Source organism: Bacillus rossius, assembly GCF_032445375.1.
Source record: "Bacillus rossius redtenbacheri isolate Brsri chromosome 9 unlocalized genomic scaffold, Brsri_v3 Brsri_v3_scf9_2, whole genome shotgun sequence".
NCBI classification, from domain to species: Eukaryota; Metazoa; Arthropoda; class Insecta; order Phasmatodea; family Bacillidae; genus Bacillus; species Bacillus rossius.
Window position 1 is genome coordinate 34094593 of NW_026962013.1, and position 19661 is coordinate 34114253.

Genomic DNA, 19661 nt, shown 5'->3' on the forward strand with positions numbered 1-19661 from the left:
TTTAAAATTATGTTTTGAAATGCAATGTATATTTAAAATTACAGCGAAAAATAAATTATGTCAATTACGGCTATACATTTTACAGGATTTTTAAATGCTGTAATGAGGATTTAGGAACCTAATTTGGTAGGCTTGGCATAAAGTGTCACAGTATGAAATTAATGGGAAAACATGTTTTCCACTGCTTTGTAAACTTGCAAAGGCAATGCTTATTCTTCCACACAGCAATGCAGGGGTGGAAAGGATTAGTAAGCTCAACATTATCAAGACAGCGCACAGGTCATGTCTTGAATCGCCAATGCTAAATACTTTGTTGCATATCTCTTCTAGGAAGAATATGGCAGAATTCCAGCCAACAGAAGAAATGAGGAATAGGGCAAAACATCTGAAAAAGTGATATTTAAATACTGCCAGTGGTGAAGTGTAGGCTACGTGTGTGTGGTAAATACAGCGAAACCCCTTATTTACGTTTTCCCGTTATTTGCACTATATTCTTCAGGTCCCGTTTAGTTCCCATTTAGTCCAATACAATACTTTCACGCAAATTACGTCTCAAAAATCGAATCCTTCCCGCTATTTACGTCACGTAACAACCATATTAGGACTAAAAACATTGTGAAAAACGTAACGTTTATAGTTCGGCAATGAACATCTTAAATCGCAAAATATTCATATTTTATAACATGAAAAGTTGCTTTTATTTCTAAACATGTAATAATTTAAGCCTAGGCGTGTAAAAGTACTAGTAATTATAGCAGGAGACAATCTAAAATGCATGAGGGAAAAACGTAAACACAAACATGGCTGCTTGTAAGTTCTGATACTGTATTTATGTCACAACTTAGCCGAAATACTGGTACGAGACATAAACTTCACAAGATAAAATGAGTGGAGTCTTGGTAACTGCTTTATACGTCTTTTATAATTTCGGAAGTATTGTACAGTTGACGCATATTTTTTAAACTAACCATTTATTTATGGGGATAGTAAATAATTAATTATTGGTATCAAGACATCATGATAAACGTACACTTGAACACGTCACGGCAGCGAGAAAACTGGTGCGTATACCAATAAACTGGTATTAGAACTGGCAAAAATTGGTACATGAGAGGTGGAGCTTATATTTTTTTCCGCTAAGCTCGCATCTATTGGCTGGCTGCTGATGGCAGGTCATGAGTCTGGGCGGAGCATAGAGTGCGCATGCGCCGCCGCGCCGTCACAGCAGCTGACCGAGTACAATGACCTTTCTCCGCGTACGGCACGCTATTGACGGTAAATTTTAATCAAATTGCAGCCTTTTTTAAAAAAAAAAATTTTTACTGTGAGCAATGTGTATGTAGCCCGTATTTGTTATAAACCCTGCCGGTTGCAACTGTATTTATAATTTGGAGAGGCAAATAATCTCCTTAAACAGTCAAACAAGCAAGCAGAAGAAAATTTCAGATTTTTTTGTTAGGAAGTAATCAGAAAAACATTTTGGCTTTCATTCTTTTTTTATTTTTGTCAAATATGGTAAATTAATAATTGATTAAATACTAAAGTAAAATTTGTTGTTAGTGTGTTTGTACCTGCATTATAGTATGTGCTATTAAACAAAAGGAAAAAAATTCTAAATAAGGTAAACTGTACTCCTTTTTATACTTTTCCCTTTATTTACACTTTCCTGCTTTTTACACTTTTTTACTTTGTCCCCATGAAAAGTGCAAATAAGGGGTTTTGCTGTACTTGTATAAAGTGTTAAAAATTGAATTGTTTTGATATAAGTATAGTTACGTACACTATGATCAAGTAATTTTCATAAAAATTGCATATTTTTTTTGTATTTTTTAATGTACAGGATTTTACAGGATATTTTATATTCAAAACAAGGATATTACAGGATATTTCACATTTCAAACAAGGATATTGTTTTCAAAGTGGTGGCAGCCCTGTACTAATTCAGTTTGGTAACTAAAAGTTTGTGAATTTTCTGTGTTTTTTTACTAGTTTTGAAGACACCTTTTCAACTCCTTGAGTTTTTTGGATTTCCAGATTTGACCAACATCTGCCGGAAACAATGACTAAACATATTTAATCCCAAGTACAAACAGCACTATTATTAAGGGTTAGACCGCGAAGTTTGAACGTGCAGCCCGGCGGCCAGACGACACTCACATGAACTCCTTGACGGACTGCTTCCTGAGCACGCGGTGGGACGCGTCGAAGCACAGCTGGATGCCGCCCTCGTACTCGTCGACGGCGGTGATGCAGCCCGGCCACACCTCCAGCTTGTACTGCGGGATGACCTGCGCGTCCTCGGGGTTGAAGTGGTGGCGGCCGTGGCGGGACATCTGCAGCTCCTTCATGATCCGCTTGAACAGCACGTTGTACAGGTGGATGCACTCCCCGAGCCGCTTCTGCCGCTTGAACTGCACCGAGATGGTCACCGGCGTCCCGGACGCCGGGTGCAGCGACTCCAAGTACGTCAACTGGAACCCGAGCACAGACGTACAGTAGAACCCCCATCGCTTTTGAGAAGTTCATATCATTTGCAAATTTCATTCGGGTCCCGTTTCAACCCCATTTGACGCAAAGCGGTAAATTCCCATCGATTACAATGCACCTACAATCTGCTTCCTGCAATTTACGTTGCTTGTTTATGCTATAGACATAAATTAATTATTCCTGTGTTCGTCACATACACCATATATATGAAGATAAAACTTTTGTGAGAAATACCAAATCCAAAATGCTTTTGGGAACACTAGAGCTATGGCTTCTGGTTTCTTCGATGTACTCTTTCATTAATAAACCGAATTTTTAAGCTGTCAACACTGGCCTAAAAATGGCAAACTTTGAGAAAATGTTAGCACGCGATGCTAGCGCTACAGTTTATAGAATGTACGGCTGTCTATCAGTAACTTATACATACAGTATTACATAGTTCATATTTATGGTATACATCTTCGTCAACGTCAGTTAAAATAACGTGGTCGGTAAACAATTTAAATGTCAATAAGCGTAAAGTTTTGTCTATTACTGTGAATAATCAACTGAATTTTTATCTGTACGCATTTTATCAAGATGGCAGCTAGTAAAAGATGAAAAACATTTTAAACTGATGAAAAATTAAACATTTTAAAGTGTGTGGATGAGCACAAAGGTACCCGTGTTTCACTCGTTGAGAGGTTAGGCATGCCTATTTAAACTCTGAACACAATTGCGAAAATTCACGAAATCAACTATGGAAATGCAGCTCAGTGTGATGATAAAGTACTGTGTATTGCTTCTGTGTATTGTTTTATTTTTTTTTCATTCAAAACCAATTTTGAATCAAATATAAAAATATTTATGAATGTTGAATATTTTTCAGATCAAATTAGTATAGTGAAAATATTTTTCTTTTCAAAATTTCACAGGAACCAAAGAAAAATAAATGAAAACCATGCAAAATACAGTAAAATATATATATATAATATATTAGAGCTGGGCCGATGCCGATCCCCGATCGTAATAATCGGCCGATTTTGTTAATTTTGCCGATCATAATGATCGGCAAAACGCAGCCGATTATTTGAGCCGATCATTGGTCTCCTACTGCAAACTTATAACATTGAATAATTACCTATATCTAACAAATTTCCTGTTTGTTTACGGTACTTTTCGGGAAGAAAATTCAATTATTCATCGAAAAATAATAGGATTTAATAATTTAAAACTAACCGCACACGGAAAAAATATACCAATAAAGTAAACAAATAGCGTATGTTTTATAAACATTGAACAGTTACATACCTAAGTATCAATTTCCACGTATATTTACGGTACTTTCGGTAAAATAATTTTCCATTATACTATTTGCAAAGTTATTTATCATTTACGAACCGAAAACTATGTATTTGTTTACCATTTACGGTTAATATTACCGGAATGGCGAATGGCGACTGTTGTTTAGGTTGGTTATGTGACGCCAGAGATTAGAGTGACGCGTGTCGCGCGACGGAAATCGTACAGATTAATAGCGCTAGTAGTTTTGTGGTTAGTCTACCTCTTCGGGAATTCATCTATTTAGTTTTTTCTCGCTAAATATAGCTTATTGAAAGTTTTGTTTAGCGAAATTAATATTCTTACCCTGTTTAGCGGGAAATAGAGCTTATTTTTCTTTTGTATAAAAACCTGGTTGATGAAGAGTTTTGTTCCCCATTTAGTGGTACAGTAGAACCTTGTTAATCCGTGACGCGCTAATTCGGGAATCGGATAATCCGGGACGATTTAAAAGTGCAGAAAAAAAGAGAATCTAAAATTGACAGAGCTTAAAATTTACGTCACGCGGGCCGGTGGCCGGCAAACACTGCAAGCCATCGCGTGGGCCGTCAAACTCTGCTACGCTGTTTGTACCGACCCTTTGTGTCGCCCCCCTTTCAGCTGTCACATTTGTTACTCTTTAAACTTGAGGGGATGTCCTGACTTCTGCTTCCCGTCTCCCGTTTGTTTGAATGTTGTTTCACGTGCTGCCGAGTTACTTTCCGCCCGCCAACGCACAGCAGGCGCCTGGCGAGTGACGTGTCTGGCTGGCATTCGGCTGGTCCAATGATGGGAGGGGGGTGGGGGGCTACCCAATATTTGTGTGTGCAAGGTCAGCACGATCTTATCTTTCTCTCTTCGGCTGTTGTAAATGACCGTGAACTAATGGCTAGGCAGTGCCGTATTTTTTTAAGCCGAGACACTAATTCGAAGACGACCCTTACCGTGAACGGATTATCCGGGTTTATTATTGGTATTATTTTTTTTTACAGAATTTCAATTATCCGGGCATCGGCGGGTCCCAATTAACATGAATAATGGGGAGTTTACTATTTTTATCCATCTGCTGCCAAGGCGCAGTAAGCCTCGGGAGATGTTACATCACATGACCTTGGCCTTAACCCAGCTGCACGCTGGTGTCTGAGAAGCTTGACAAGACCTTCCGGGCTTATAATCGCTAGTCCGTGAAATTCGGTAATCTGTGATTATCTTGGTCCCGACCATTACGAATTAACGAGGTTCTACTGTATTTCGTATTCACAAATTAACTTACAATCGGGAATTATTGAAAGTTTGTTGGCAGCACTGGGGGGAATAAAATTATCATCGCTGACGTCTACCGGCACACACGGATCACAGAATGACGGAGTTGTGATTAGGTTGAAGATTTGGTTTGACCTTATTACATTTTAACGCAGTTAATTGTGTGTACGTGTGTGTGGTGATTTATAAGTAATCATGTCAATGAAAAGTAGTTTTGTCTGGGAATATTTCACCGTTTATAGTGATCCGTCAAAAGCAACGTGTAATCAGAGGTACTTGAAAGGCTCTAATCGGCTCAGAAGATCGGCAAGATCGGCAGCAGATGATCGGCATCGGCATGATCGGCAAAATAGGTGATCGGCCCAGATCTATAATATATGGAATCATTATAGTGTTGAGTAATATGCAAGCACATAAAAAAAACATTTACTAAAAGCCTTTTCCTCAATCAGTAAATTTTAAATTATTTTTTATTGTTTTTGAACTGATTTTAGTGATTATATTGTACATAAAAATAGAATAAAAAAAAATAGTGACCAAAATCACATTATATCTATTGCATATGAAAAGTATGTATGTACCATTTAAACGAAAAAAAACACCTCAATAAAATTACCAACTTCATTTCTTTAAAATTAAGAACTGAGTCCCACTTGTCCTATTTATTGGTAACAAATAATAAAAAAAAAATATTTGATTTGAAACATTGGCTTGATATAAATTTTTTTTTAAAATATAGAATATTTTTTGCAAACCCCTACAAAATTTATCATGACAGAATTTTTGCATATAAGTTTTCATCTCAACTGTTCTTAACAGATATGTAGTACATATTATCTCATAGTAATACAAATTCTCATAAGTATTCATAATTATAATCAGTTGCATGATCTTATACAGCTCAAAAATAAGTTAGTACTAGTTATCTTGTGAGAAAATTTATGACCCAACAACAAATGCAAGAGTGCTATTAGGATAAATTTACAGTAAAATCCCTTAGTTAAATTAATAAAAAGAAAATGAATAAACCAACCACCATTATGAATTTTAATGTTTTTTTTTGCCAACTTCTAGTGAGTGACCACTATATAATTAATCAGGCCAAAATTTTATTTTTGAATATTTGCCTGAAATTTTATAGAAAGCAAAAATAGCAAATCCAAATAATTACAACACAAAACATAATGCAAATTTAGTGCAGTAAAACAACCAAAGTAATCATCACAGATTTTTTTTAAAAAAAAAAAAAAAAGGGGGGGGGGGGGGGGGGGGGGGCAGGGAATTCAATATTTGTGCCAACATGACGGGTGAAGCTAGAGAGACTTAACATGTTAAAGAAGTTAAGCCCTAGGAAAGACCACAAATAAGAACAGATGCAATAACATAAAAAAAATAGAAGAGGAAATTGAAATTGCATTAACTTGACACTTATAACTTTGGTTCAAAACTTTGATGGAAGTTAAAAGCTATAAGATGTATTAAAAAAAGAAGTGGTGGGGAGATGTAATAAAGGGATACAAAAATGCATAGCGCACTAACGAAGTCCGAGTTTCCACAAGTAACCTATTCCTCTAATTTGCATACAATCTGTATTTTTTCTTTTCATTTCCACAGCCACAAAAATTAATAATAATAATAACAACAACATTAACAACAATAATAATAATAATAAACGGGTAAAAGGGTACAACCTCGTTTGGCAGTTTCAGCGGCAAATATAAAGTCACACCATCAAACGTTTTCACACCACCAATGGCAAGAATATGCTCATTCAGCATCTTAAAGCGAAAGTCCTTTGCATCACACTCGGGGTTGAACCGCACTTCGTACTCGTACACGCCCTTGCCGGGCTCCAAGTTCAAAGCTATATAGTTAGCCGCAGCAGAGATCCTGCCAAATAAAAACAGACACTTCACATGTGATATCAAAAACAAACAACCTAATGATACAAATAAAAGTATTACATTGCTATTTGTTCCAACATCAACTGAAAATCATTAGAGAAAATGTCACAATATAATATATTTAGTACAATAATTATGGACCTTAGAAAATAAAAAAATAAAGTTGAATAAAGAAGCAATAAAAGGCTGTGCAAATTTATAATTTATATATTTAAACATATACAGCTGTGGAAATAGTTAATGCAAATTTTTTTTTTTAATTTTAAAATCTGGTACCAAATGTTTTATTGCATTTTATACCTTAACCTTTTTGTTCTATAACATAAGCATTAAAACTAGAGTTTATCTATTTTGTAAAGGTAATATCCAAGAATAGGTGCTCGTCTAAACAATGGGGAATAAAATAATTAAATAATAAAACTTAAAAAAAAAAAAAAAGTGTTTTTGAGTACTACTTATGCTGGAATATACTGTTAAGTATTTAAAAAAGATGATTCTAAAAGCAAGATACACCACATACAGCGAGAAAAGAAAAGATTTGATGAGCGTTATTGGTAATATGGATTTCCTAAACAGTTTTTCTAGTATGCATGTGACTTCAAGCCATATTTCCTATGTTCCTGTCAGCAACAAAAACCTTGACACAATTCTATCCCTACTATTTCTAATAGCCGTGTTCTCTGGGGTATTAATGACCTAAAATTGTCAATGTTAACAGGTCCTAATGGCATTCCTAATTTTATTTTAAAAGGTTGCTGTAGCTTACTTATACCGCTCTTGAAACATTTATATAACTCAAGTTTAAAATCCCAAGTTTTTCCGAATAAATATAAAATAGCCAAAGTTATTTCTATACATAAGTTATTCCTATACATGGAGGTATGACCAATTTTCATGAAGAATTCAGAACAGGTAGGCCATTTTTGATCTCTGAAACCTTTCTTCAAAGAACACGGAAGCAATTTGAGCCAATAGGCATCTCAAATGAAAAGAATAGCATGAAATCATACCGGAAGTGTTTATGACAACTCTCTGTGAAGATGTGACGGTGACATTACGGTATTTCAGAAATTGTGTGCACGCTGGATGCTGAAAATGTTATCTGAAGAACACAAAAAAAAAAACAATGGTTACGTGCATACTGCTTAACTACTCATACATAGGAAAAAGATTTTATGGTTTTATTTCAGACCAATTTTGTTTTTAAAACAGGAGACTTCGGTGTTATCAACTGATTACATTGATTCTTCTGGAATCAAAGGATCCAGATTTCAATGATTTTGGAATTGGAAGCAGTTCAATTCTTCCTCTATAGAAAAACCTATAAAATTAAGAGTAAGTAGCCTTTCATTTTAATAAGACCATCAATGTTAATACCTTCAATTCTTTGATTTAGATCTTCAGCAGATTAAATGGGAGTTTTCCAATCAATCTAGTTCGCTAAGCACTGACTTAAAAATGTGTAATTTAATATAGACGGAACTGAAATTAACGAATCAAATCTGAAACATGAGAATCAAAATGGGAATTAAAATTGGAATATTTTATGAATTAACAATATTTGCCGAAACAGTGAATGTTGTCGTTGGAGACGCCACACATCAAAATACTGTTCAAATTTAATCATCAGAGGTCGTACTTCCAGCCACTCACTTGGTGCCACACTCCCCGGTACGGGAAACTGGAGGCTGCTCCTGCAGCGACACTTGCTCCAGTTTCTTTTCCAGCGCTGCCACTCCCGCAGGCTGTGGCTTCAGTGGCTCAGGCGCAACGGGCGGAGGAGCTTGTGCCGGAACTTTCTGAGGCGCCGGAGACCCCGACACCACTGACAAGAGGGCGCTCGATCTCCCTATGCCGGCCCTAAATTACAAATGCACACTTGCACATGATCACATCACACCGACTACTCAAATCCTACCTACATGACCAGGGAGGATGAAATTTTATTTTAAATTAAATTAAACAAGACTATTTAGGCAAGTTTTTTCTTATCTGTGGTTTTATACGAATTGACAAAATAAAGATTGTAAAATATACATAATTAATATGTTATTTGGTTCACAGCAACAAATTTGTTACCTGAACTACAATAAATAAATTAAACCACTTTAACAATATAAACCATTTGACATAAGGCACAAATGTTGCTAACCTATACCAACCAACCCAATTTACAATATCACATATTTATACCTAACTTAACCATCTGATAAAATGATAAACTACTTGAAGTATCACAATGCCATCTTGCAGAATGATTATAAAACATGCCAAGAAATTAGGAAAAAATCTTTTCAAGGTCCCCCCCCCCCCCCCCCCAACTGAAACAAGGCTTTTTCTTCAAAATAACTGATTGTTTTTACAAAGTAAAAAAAAAATTTGGATTTAAGAAACTATCTCACAAAAAATAAAGAATATCCCCATAACTTTCTGTAATTAAACAAAAAAAATTAATATAACTTACTGTTGAATCATTAAAACATGTGGTAGGTACTAAATGAAGCAGTACACAAACTCTATCTTTTGGCATAAACAGGGTAGAACCTACAGAATGTGTACATTTCTAGATGTTGTAGTAACTACAGTAAATGAAAACATGGGGACAGTGCTAAACGTAAGTTAAACACATTGTAACATGTCTTCACATACCATTAATAGTTATTTCTTGGCCTAACCTATAAGATTTTTAAAACTTTTGTGTAAACAAATGATAAGATAGGTTAATACAATATTATTTCTGAATTTTGTTCTGACATTTACTAGGAAACCACAATTTTCTCCATTTGAAAAAAAAATTTTTTTGTGTCACAAAAAAGGTATAAACAAAATATACGATGCAGCTTTACCTGTAAACAAAACCATTCTTTCTTCTTCTCCCCCTTACTAAATAACTTAAGATAATAAGATATAAGACGTTTAAACACAGCACAAAGAGCAACTTATTGTGTTTGTGGTGTTTATAAATAAAATTGATTGGCTCTGTAGTAAAAAATACTACGTTCGAGATATATTGAAATACTTTGCTATTGAAATTAGTTTTCTGTGTTAAAAATCTACGACCTTCCGCGTGAAGTTTTCAGAATGGCGTCATCAACTCACTTAAACAGCCATGCCAAACTTTGGTTTTTAAGAAAATGTAAGGTTTCGAGGAAAAAGATTCTAAGAAAAATATTGGAGTAAAAATATTAAATTTAAAAAAAAATCCACACCAGCAGACTTAAGTTTATTGGGCATCAAAATTTGGGGAAAATATTCTCACACGAAAGTCGCAAATTTTTTTTTTGTTGGTCCTGCTGTTAGATTCCAAGCACTTTTGTGTAGGTAGTAAACAGGACCCTGCCAAAGATCACATGACAGGTTTCAAGTTACAGTCAGGAAGTGTGGTCATTGTAATGAGAAACTACAGTAATTACAGTAAAACTCTTTTAAGATGTTCCCGCACAAATGTTTCCATCCTGCCATTTTCTCCATAAGATATACATAATTTTTTTTCATGCAAGACGTTGCCCAAAATCTTTGTTTCCCACATCAAACAACATTTTTATTTAAGTTGAAATCCACTGTTCGTTAGAATATTACCATTTACTTATTAAGTTATTTCAGATTTCAGATTATTAATAACAGAAGTAAGAAGTTACCAATGTTTAAATTCACTTTTAAACACTATTTAAAATTTTATGTTTTATCTGTTCTATCGCTGCTGTGTAGCACGTATGAAAATGAAAATATAGTCAAGCTATATATCATGATATACATTATGGCATCATACATGTTCGGTTATGTTGATACCCGTATAGAGTGTGTGCACTAAGTCCAATATCAAAAGCTCACAGATTGCATACAACACATGCACTTTGTCTTGTGCCACATAAACTACATTTGACAGTTTGCATTCTTTCGTGGTGAGTGTGTATTATGACTGGGTATGCTACATTAGTTCTGCCTCACGTTTAGGTCATGGTTTTTAATAATCTTTTTAATTAAACCTAATTTCCATGCATAGATTTGTTGTTATGAAAAAATGAATTCCAACAAAAAATGCTTTTCTCACATAAAAATTGCACCTCTACTTTTGAACTAAATTTTAGCAGAAACTGTAGGGAAATTATGTGATAAAACACAGAATGTATATAGATGCTTTTTAAATACCACATGATCTGTGGTTAGGATTAAAAATTATTTAAAATGTTATATTTATGTGTGTACAACACTTGGATGAACAATTAATTATCACACTTTAAAAAATACTGGTTTAAGAAAATGTTGTGCCTAGTTTTATATTGTCATGCATTTTGAACCACTCTATTGTTTCCACATATATAGTTTTTTTCCTTCATGTTTTTGAATTGTGTGAGGGGAAAAATATTTGCCACTATGTGTTTGAATTTCATTAGAAAAATAACAGATATTTGATTCGGATGCAAACAAGAAGCCTGGCACACTGTGTTCACCTGGGCGGGGGAAGTGAGGCTGGGGCGGCCCCCGGCTGCTGCTCCAGCAGCCGTGCGCCACGGCCGGCCGACACAGGCGGCTGCGCTGCTGCCTGCTCCGCAGCGGCCGCCGCGGCCTGCTGCTGCAGTAGCTCCACTATGCGTGCCTGCCCACGACCGCGTCCCAGCACCGGCAAGGGAGCTGGTGTCTCGGCCTGCAGGCAGGACACAGCCCTTTGCCACACCTCTGGATGCTTGCACTATCACGTGAAAGAGTTGACATAAGCCACACAAAAGAATTGACACAAGCCACACTTTCATGTTCATGTTCATACACATTTTCAGAAATTTCACCATAGATTTACCTATATATTTAACATCCAGGATCTTCATATGACGAAAACTGGGGGTGTAACCCTACTGAATTAAGTCCTTCAATTAAAATACATGATTTGAAATTTAAAAAAAAAAAAATGATAAATAATAATAAAAATAAACTTTCAGCCAACAAAATTTAAATAGTTTTACTAATAATGAGTACAAAAAGGCTGAGTTAAAAAAAAAAAAAATGACACATGAATATATGTATTTAGGCTCAAGCCAATGTTAACTATGTAAGGTGTCTACAAATTTCTGGCCAACCAATTTAAGGACTTAGCCAGGATACTGTTATAAAAATTTTTTTCTCAACTTTTTACATCAAAAGATTGTTTTCATGTATAATAGGCAGAATTAAACACAATACTACCTAACTATCCCTGAGAAGCAGGAGATAATTTTTCCACATGATTTTTTGTGGACAGTCACCAAACATTCATATATCAAATATGTTGCTATAAACTAAACTGAGGCATTAAAAAAATGTAAACTACCAAGATGCTGTTGGAAATTAATATTATGTTCCTTCTAGAACCATTAGGTACTGTTTATTAAAATATATATATTTTTTGTGACCCGTCATTCAGTTTCCTCATTTCTTTTGTGACTTTCGTGACACTGCAGACACCCTGTTGCGCATGACACGTGGCAGTTGAAAGGACATCTCAGGTGACGTCCCACTGACCTGTGGCGGTGCCGCGTCTGGAAGCACCGGAGCGTCTCCCTGACCCAGCTGGAGCCCCACCTGTGCTAGGATGCTGGCTCGCCCTCTCCCACGCCCCAGCGGGACGTTGTTATCCGCCATCCTTGTGTCTGCAAAAATAAACAATCATCTCTATTATTTTCTGTGGGTTTGAGTTTCTTTTCACACCAAATTCAGAGTTTCACTCTGAGCTTTATGAAATTATGCACACACTTGACCTTCAAAACAACACAGGAAGTTCACCATAGATTGGAGATTTTGAAAAACCAAACCCCCATCACCCTTTCAAACCCCTTAAAGAAGATATTTTGGTCATGTGATGAAATTTTGCACACTTGACGTTCGAGAAAAGAAGCAAATAGTGCCTGCATCTTCAGATGCTCCAAACAGACATTTTAAAACCATTGTGTAACTTTAAATTTTGGAGTAAAAGGTTCAAAATGTATAAAAAAGAATATTTGGGTTATCTAAAAAAAAATCCAGATTTATTGTACAGCTTGGTAAAGTTATGCAAAATTGATTTTTGACTATTCTTAAAAATATTTCATTAAAACTTTGCTCCGTATAAAGCCTGGCCAACGCCAATTATTTCAGCTAGGGTAACATAATCATGGCCACCACTATATCCCCAGCAAAATGTCATAATGCACCTTGCTGCACATGCACTGACACTCTGTAGTATACAAGACGATCTACACAGTGTGCAATATAGACAATCTAGCAGGACAAAATTCTGACCACTTAGCGAGTGAAAAATTTTACCTCTCTTTAAATGCAACATCATTTTACGGTATAAAATGCACTGAGTACAAGTACTGAATAAAAATCTAAGTTCACTTAAAATATTACTTAATATAAAAGGATTGAACATTAGGTAATTTAAACACAATTTTCATATGAGACAATGATATTTTGATGCACTGTGTTTATAAGAACAAATCCAGGAATGGAAAGAAGAAATACCAAATGCATGTGTGTCAAAGTATCTTTGTGTTGGGTTCTCATTGTTAATTTGTTTTGGTGTGGTTCCACATAGATTGCCATTCAATGTTGACACATTTTCTGCAATTAAAAATATAGTTTTCCATAAACCATTGTCATCAAAAGTTTTGTGCAAACAGATATTTCTAAGGCCCTCAAAAGAAACTCAAGATACTTTTGTATTATCTCATTTATTTTTGTTTCTGCTTCACTGAGCCAGTGGACTCTTTTTCAAAGATTAATTTGATTGGACAGCAGTATCTCGTAGATGGTCTCCAATCTGACTTATAATGTGTTTGATTTCTTCATTTGTGTCAAGCTGGAGTGGAACCATTGAAACAACAAAAATAAATTAATAATTGCAAAGTTTACCTGAATGCTAAGCAAACCTTTGCTTGCAAGTGCTATGGTTTAAACCCCCACCACATCCACACATTAAGTGGGAAATAAAGTTCGAAAAAAGTCTGATTGATTACTTCATTTTATATCCTCACTATATGTTCAACTACGAATGTTAGAAGGATATTCTGAATTAATTTTGCTTATGGAAAATAAACTATTTGGTTTTTAAATTAGATGATAGGGGATTTGGCTTGATCATATATAAGTTTATTGATTTGTCGTTTCCGCAATAAGGAAAAAGGCTAACGCCTCTTAATTTGAAAATGGAACATGCTATTATTTTCATTAGTGTTGCTCTTTGTGGGATGTCTTATTCAGCTCTTTGGCAATATTCAAAGCTTCTCGTTTATCTACAACTCGTAAACATGTCTCTGCTGTGAATGAATTTTTTTCTGGCAACCAAGTTTTTTTTCTTCTCACCACTGCTACCACTACCACTGAATATTTTTGAACGATATAAGTGACTTGGCCTGGCATGTTGATATTTCGTTTACTAGATGAACGTATAAACATTTATATAAAATAGTCTCAGGAAATCTAAAATTTTCCTCAGGCTACTCACCATTGTTTCTCAAAAATCGGTCTAAATGTCTATTATATTTGTTCCACCATGTGTTTAACTTATTTAAGCAGAAATATTTTTGATGCAGCACTTCAGTTCATTGAGAACATAAACAGACTATCATTCAAGCAAGAACAAAACTGAAAAATTCTTCTTTTATAGTGTTTTTGGTACGTTTTAAACTAACTAAAAAAATGAGTTTTCATAAAGTTTCTGGTACACAATCTGAAAAAAATTCATTGCGTTAAGGTGCACAAGTCTGCGCAAATAGGGCTGGAGAATATTTACTATTGCTGCGACAATCATATCACATGTAGCGGTCGTGACTTTAACTCTTAAGGTGCACAGCCAAACAGCAAACCGTGACAGCAGAATGTCACATCCAGTCACATCGCTCTCTACTAGAAAAAGCCAATTGTGAAAAAATGAAATACACAAAATTAGCTCAAAACCCCCATATTCCCATGCTTATCCTAAAAGAAAGTAAGAGTAGAAATGATGTATGCAGCATCATCTTGTGGTAACCTCATTAATAATGTTATGGTTTCACCAACTACAATAGTCCCTAAGAAACTTGGTAGGAAAACAGCCCTGAAGTCTGAAGAAATTGTGTATTAGCATGTTAAAAAAATGTATATTTTGATGTAAAATTATCACTTTCACTGTAATATAAATGTTACAGCAATTATTGTAATAATATTCCAATCACTATATTTCTTATTTTAAATAGCTCTTTTAGCATAATTTCCCTCAACTTCATGATCCTGTCGCCCAACAGTAGTAGAATAATTTTGAAAATGCTGTTTTTGAGGAAAATAATGGAACAGCTGTAATGCTTTAAACCCAAAGTTTGGAAATTGTTTTTATTACAAACAGCCACTTTAGGTCATTAGCAAATTCATATTTTTCCGTTAAAATACAAAAAGGATATAATTTCTTCTCAGGTGATGAAATTGGTTGACATTTTACAAAATAACTAGGGTAGGTGGGGGCAATTTTCCGCAGGGGGCAAGTGTCCGCATCGATGTAATATCGATTTTAACAATTGATTACTCAGTCAGTCTCGCCTCAGTAGGTTGTTAGTGCAACTTCCAGTTGTATCTCGAGAACTCGTGGTTAATGGTCATTCAGGAACAGAAAAAATGAGTTAAGTCAGATATTTATATGTTTATTACAATATTTTCGTGACTTCTCTTTAAAGTTCTAGAAGAATAGAGCTACTTATTAAAACTGTAGAATTTTCTATCAAAAAGTGTTATTGATTATCTTTGAAATTAATGCTTAGTTTTTATTCTTTCTTTTGTTTACAAAAAAAAAAGTAGCTCATCATTTGGACATTACAAAATGGGGCAAGTCTCCTCACTTTATTTGGGGCAATTCTCCGCACTCTTCCGATTACGGACATTTGCCCCTTGTCTGCTCCATTTTTACAAAACCTTTTTACTTTCCTTTTTTTCTAACAGAGTTATAAATAGTGAAAATAAATGTAGTATTTCTACTAACTTAAAGGTTTACTTATACCCATCAAGTCTTTCACTTTAACATTAATATCTACCTGCACATGTAACATTTGTGTACTGACTTTAGTTAGATACATACCTATTCTAAAGATTTGTTTTGTTCCAGGAACTATGTGAGGAAGAAAACTTACAAACCCATGACAGCAGAGCAATTCAAAGTCGCTTGTTCATTAGTTCAAAGAGGGTTCTCGGTTCGTAGAGCTGCTAAAGAAGTTGGATTCGATGAAAAAACACTACGAAATTGACTGAAGGCAAATAAAGCAAGTGGGCAATTTGGGAGGAAGAAGACATTCACCAAGGAGAAGGAGGATGATTTGGTTAAACATTGCATTCAACTTGACAAAAGGTACTTTGGTTTGACCCTTAAATCATTACGTTTTCTCCTTTATCAATATGCTGAGGAAAATGAAATTCTCCACCAATTTTCAATCGAGGCAAAATTAGCTGGTAGACACTTCACTCGGGATTTCATGAAAAGGAACAACCTGTCACTACGAGTGCCACGTAAGAAAAGTGTGGCTAGAACTATGGGCTTTAATCGGGTCCAATTATCAATGTATTTTAATAATTTGGAGGCCACATTGACAAAATTTCAATTTGGTCCAAATCAAATTTACAACATGGACGAAAGTGGGGTACAAACGGTGCCAAATAAACTTCCAAAACATGTAGCACCAACAGGGAAAAGGGATGTTTCCAAAACAGTCGTAGCTGAACAAGGTCAGACAGTTACACAGGGTGTCTACCAAATCTAGTAAATGAAATTCCCTGATTTTTCCAGGTTTTCCAGGTCTAAAACGGAAATTTTTCCATGTTTTCTTTAACACAATTACGACATTCCACGAAACTGAAAAAACTGCATAACAATACATTGACGGGTTTCAAAGTATTTCAACTTACTTAAATTAGTAAAAAAATTACCTTCTTCCAGACGTGGCCAAAGTGACTCAATTGATGGCAAATAAAACATGCTGCTACAAATATTTCAAACAATTACTTTTGCAAAAAACATTAGTAAAAGGAAGCTTCCGACAATTTCGCAGTGACTGAACTTTTGCATCTATTGCACTTGCTTCAGAACGAGCCAAATCCAAAACTCGAGCCTTCTTCAACTGCAATGCCTTGAACTCCTCTTCAACTCTTTTTTCTGCCTTCTTCTTGTCTGCAGCTTCCTTTTCTTTTTGTTTTGTTTGCAGGGCTTCCTTACGCCTACAACTAGCATTTCTTACATACTGTAACATGGACTTGTTGATATCAACATGCTCTACACCTCCAGAACGTTGAACAAAGTCGTACACTTGTCTTTGTGCAATCAGTGTTTCTTCCTGCAAGTTTTCAGTCAGCAGATTAGAATTCACTGAAAATCCTCTTTCCAATGATGCATTTCCATTGAAAGTACCAACATCATCCTCACAAACTTTAGAAGGCCTGTTTTAGCAGCTACTGTATGTGCCTTAAGAATGAGCATCCACAGTGCTTCAGAATCTTGCGAGGAACATACCAACTGATATGATCACTCAATATTATCAGCTTCTTGACCTGATAGCCACCTGTTTCGAAGACGACATAAACTGTACATCACACGCTGTTTCCTCACACCCGAATTTAAAGCCATAGACGGACATAAGCAGGAAATTCCCTTGGTATGTTTGTACTTCAGGGGAATTTTGTCTTTAAGTTTTTTTACCATAACCTTTGGACAAGTCCTAACATCATTTTTCAGTAACAGGACAGACTTTTCTGGTACTTTCTCTTTCTTGATGGCATGGCGTACTGCATAACCCAACTTGATATTGTTAGCAGTCAATAGATTTTCCTGGTTATCTACATCCAATCGAGATACATTGCGTTTGTCCCTAAAGCTCTTCAGTACTTCTGGTTTCACAAACTTTCCTGCCAAAGTTAATAAAATGTCTACCAGTGAATCATAGAGAAAAAGTGCCATGGGTGCTTCACTTTGGAACATTGTAAGAAACAATTCCAGCGCTGATGCTAAAGAGTGGAAGAATGTCAATTTTACTTCTAGAAGACTATCTTCAAGAGCACTTTTCACTACATTGAAAAAGACAGATGAAATAGAAACTTCACAAACAAATTTCTTTGGGTGGGGTAACGTTTTCATGGCACGCTCAGCAACTGCAGTATTTTATAACCATCTGATTGCACAAAATTTCTTGGGAAAAAGCTCTGATCCAGATATTCTAATGTAATCTGCCCTCCATGCAGGTACATGCTTAAACAAAAAGTAACTGTGCCTCAAAAAACTAACAACGTCCCATTGTGTAGCAGAAATTCCAGTTTTGAAAGCACCATGGACCGTATGAAGCCCACAGCTACCAATTTCTAGCAATTATGGCGAATCTTCACCAAAAGTGTCTGTGATACGTATTTTCAAAGCTAACAAAAATACCCAGTTTACGATGGGAGCATCCATAGATACTTAAAATTAAATGCACCTGTCCGTATAATCCGAACATGGGAAGCATATGCCACAGCACGTACGTCAGTAGGATAACAGACCAGCTTGAACCAGTTTGTATCACGTGATTTGACGCCACTTCCGAATCCGAAAATGGACGTGGGAACTGTTCATTATTTGCCATTCAAAAATAAAAAATGGGAGGGGATACACTTGATGCTACGTTAATGCAACCTGATCAATAAACAAAAAAAAATTGCCAACTACAACCTACCAAACAAAAATTCCCTGATTTTTGGAAAAATTCTTTGATTTTTCCCTGATTACAATATTCCCTGATTTTTCCAGGTTTTCCAGGTTTTCCAGGGTCAGTAGACACCCTGGTTACAGCTGTCTGCGCTATGAATGCCACTGGTCATTATGTACCTCCTTTTTTCATATATGCACGTAAAAGAATAAATCATTTGCTAATCAAAGGAGGGCCTACTGGATGTGTCATGGGTACAACTGACAAAGGATATATGACGACAGTCACATTTATCACATGGCTTGAGCACTTCAAAAAACATGCAAACCCAAGTGAGAACAATCCTATATTGCTGATATTGGATAACCATGTGTCTCACACAACTCTTGAGGCTGTGATTTACGCAAAAACAAACAATACTCACCTCCTGACTTTGCCACCACACAGCAGTCACAAGATACAACCACATGATCGTAATTTCTTTGGTCCCTTGAAAAAATATTATGATGCTGCTGTTGACACTTGGGATGTCAACCACCCAGGGGAAGTTTTCAACATATCCTGTGTTGCCGAAGCTTTCAAGATAGATTTCGAGAAGGCAGGCACTATCGAAAATGCCGTACAAGGTTTTAGAGCTACAGGAATTTACCCCTTGGATGTAAATAAATTCACAGATTATGACTTTCTTCCTGCTGAAATAACAAACCAGGAACTACCACATGAAGAAGAAGAAGAAGAAGACTTACAGGACCCAGATAACAATAGATTGATTGCATTCAATCAACCTGATCAAAATCTCGGAAGCTGCTGCTGATCCAACATCCTCTGCTTCCTTAGAACATTCATCAGTTGTTGCAAGCCAAGAATAATTTGTTGCCCAACCTCCTGCTGTTATTGATAACACTTCAGCCAAAGACAATGCTGAACAATGTCAGCATCAAGCCAAGAGCCCAGAAGAAATAATTCCTCTTCCGAAAATACTTATAAGAAGGAAACTGTCAAGAAAAGGGTTAATATCTGTGTTGCTCACGTCAACTCCTCATAAAGAAAACATGGAAAAAGAATT

At 35.7% G+C, this 19661-nt stretch overlaps 1 protein-coding gene across 2 annotated transcripts in view; it reads right to left on the reverse strand.

Moving 5' to 3' along the window:
- LOC134543003 (piwi-like protein Ago3) overlaps positions 1–19661 on the reverse strand; it is an 84013-nt gene that overhangs the window by 61031 nt on the left and 3321 nt on the right. For both annotated transcript variants that reach the window (XM_063387663.1, XM_063387666.1), the window contains exons 2-6: positions 12447–12574; positions 11405–11598; positions 8607–8813; positions 6741–6939; positions 2158–2471 (exon numbers count right to left, since the gene is read on the reverse strand). In XM_063387663.1, the coding sequence (XP_063243733.1) occupies positions 2158–2471; positions 6741–6939; positions 8607–8813; positions 11405–11598; positions 12447–12566 (1034 nt within the window). In that variant the 5' untranslated portion in view covers positions 12567–12574. The remainder of the gene's footprint in view (positions 1–2157; positions 2472–6740; positions 6940–8606; positions 8814–11404; positions 11599–12446; positions 12575–19661) is intronic.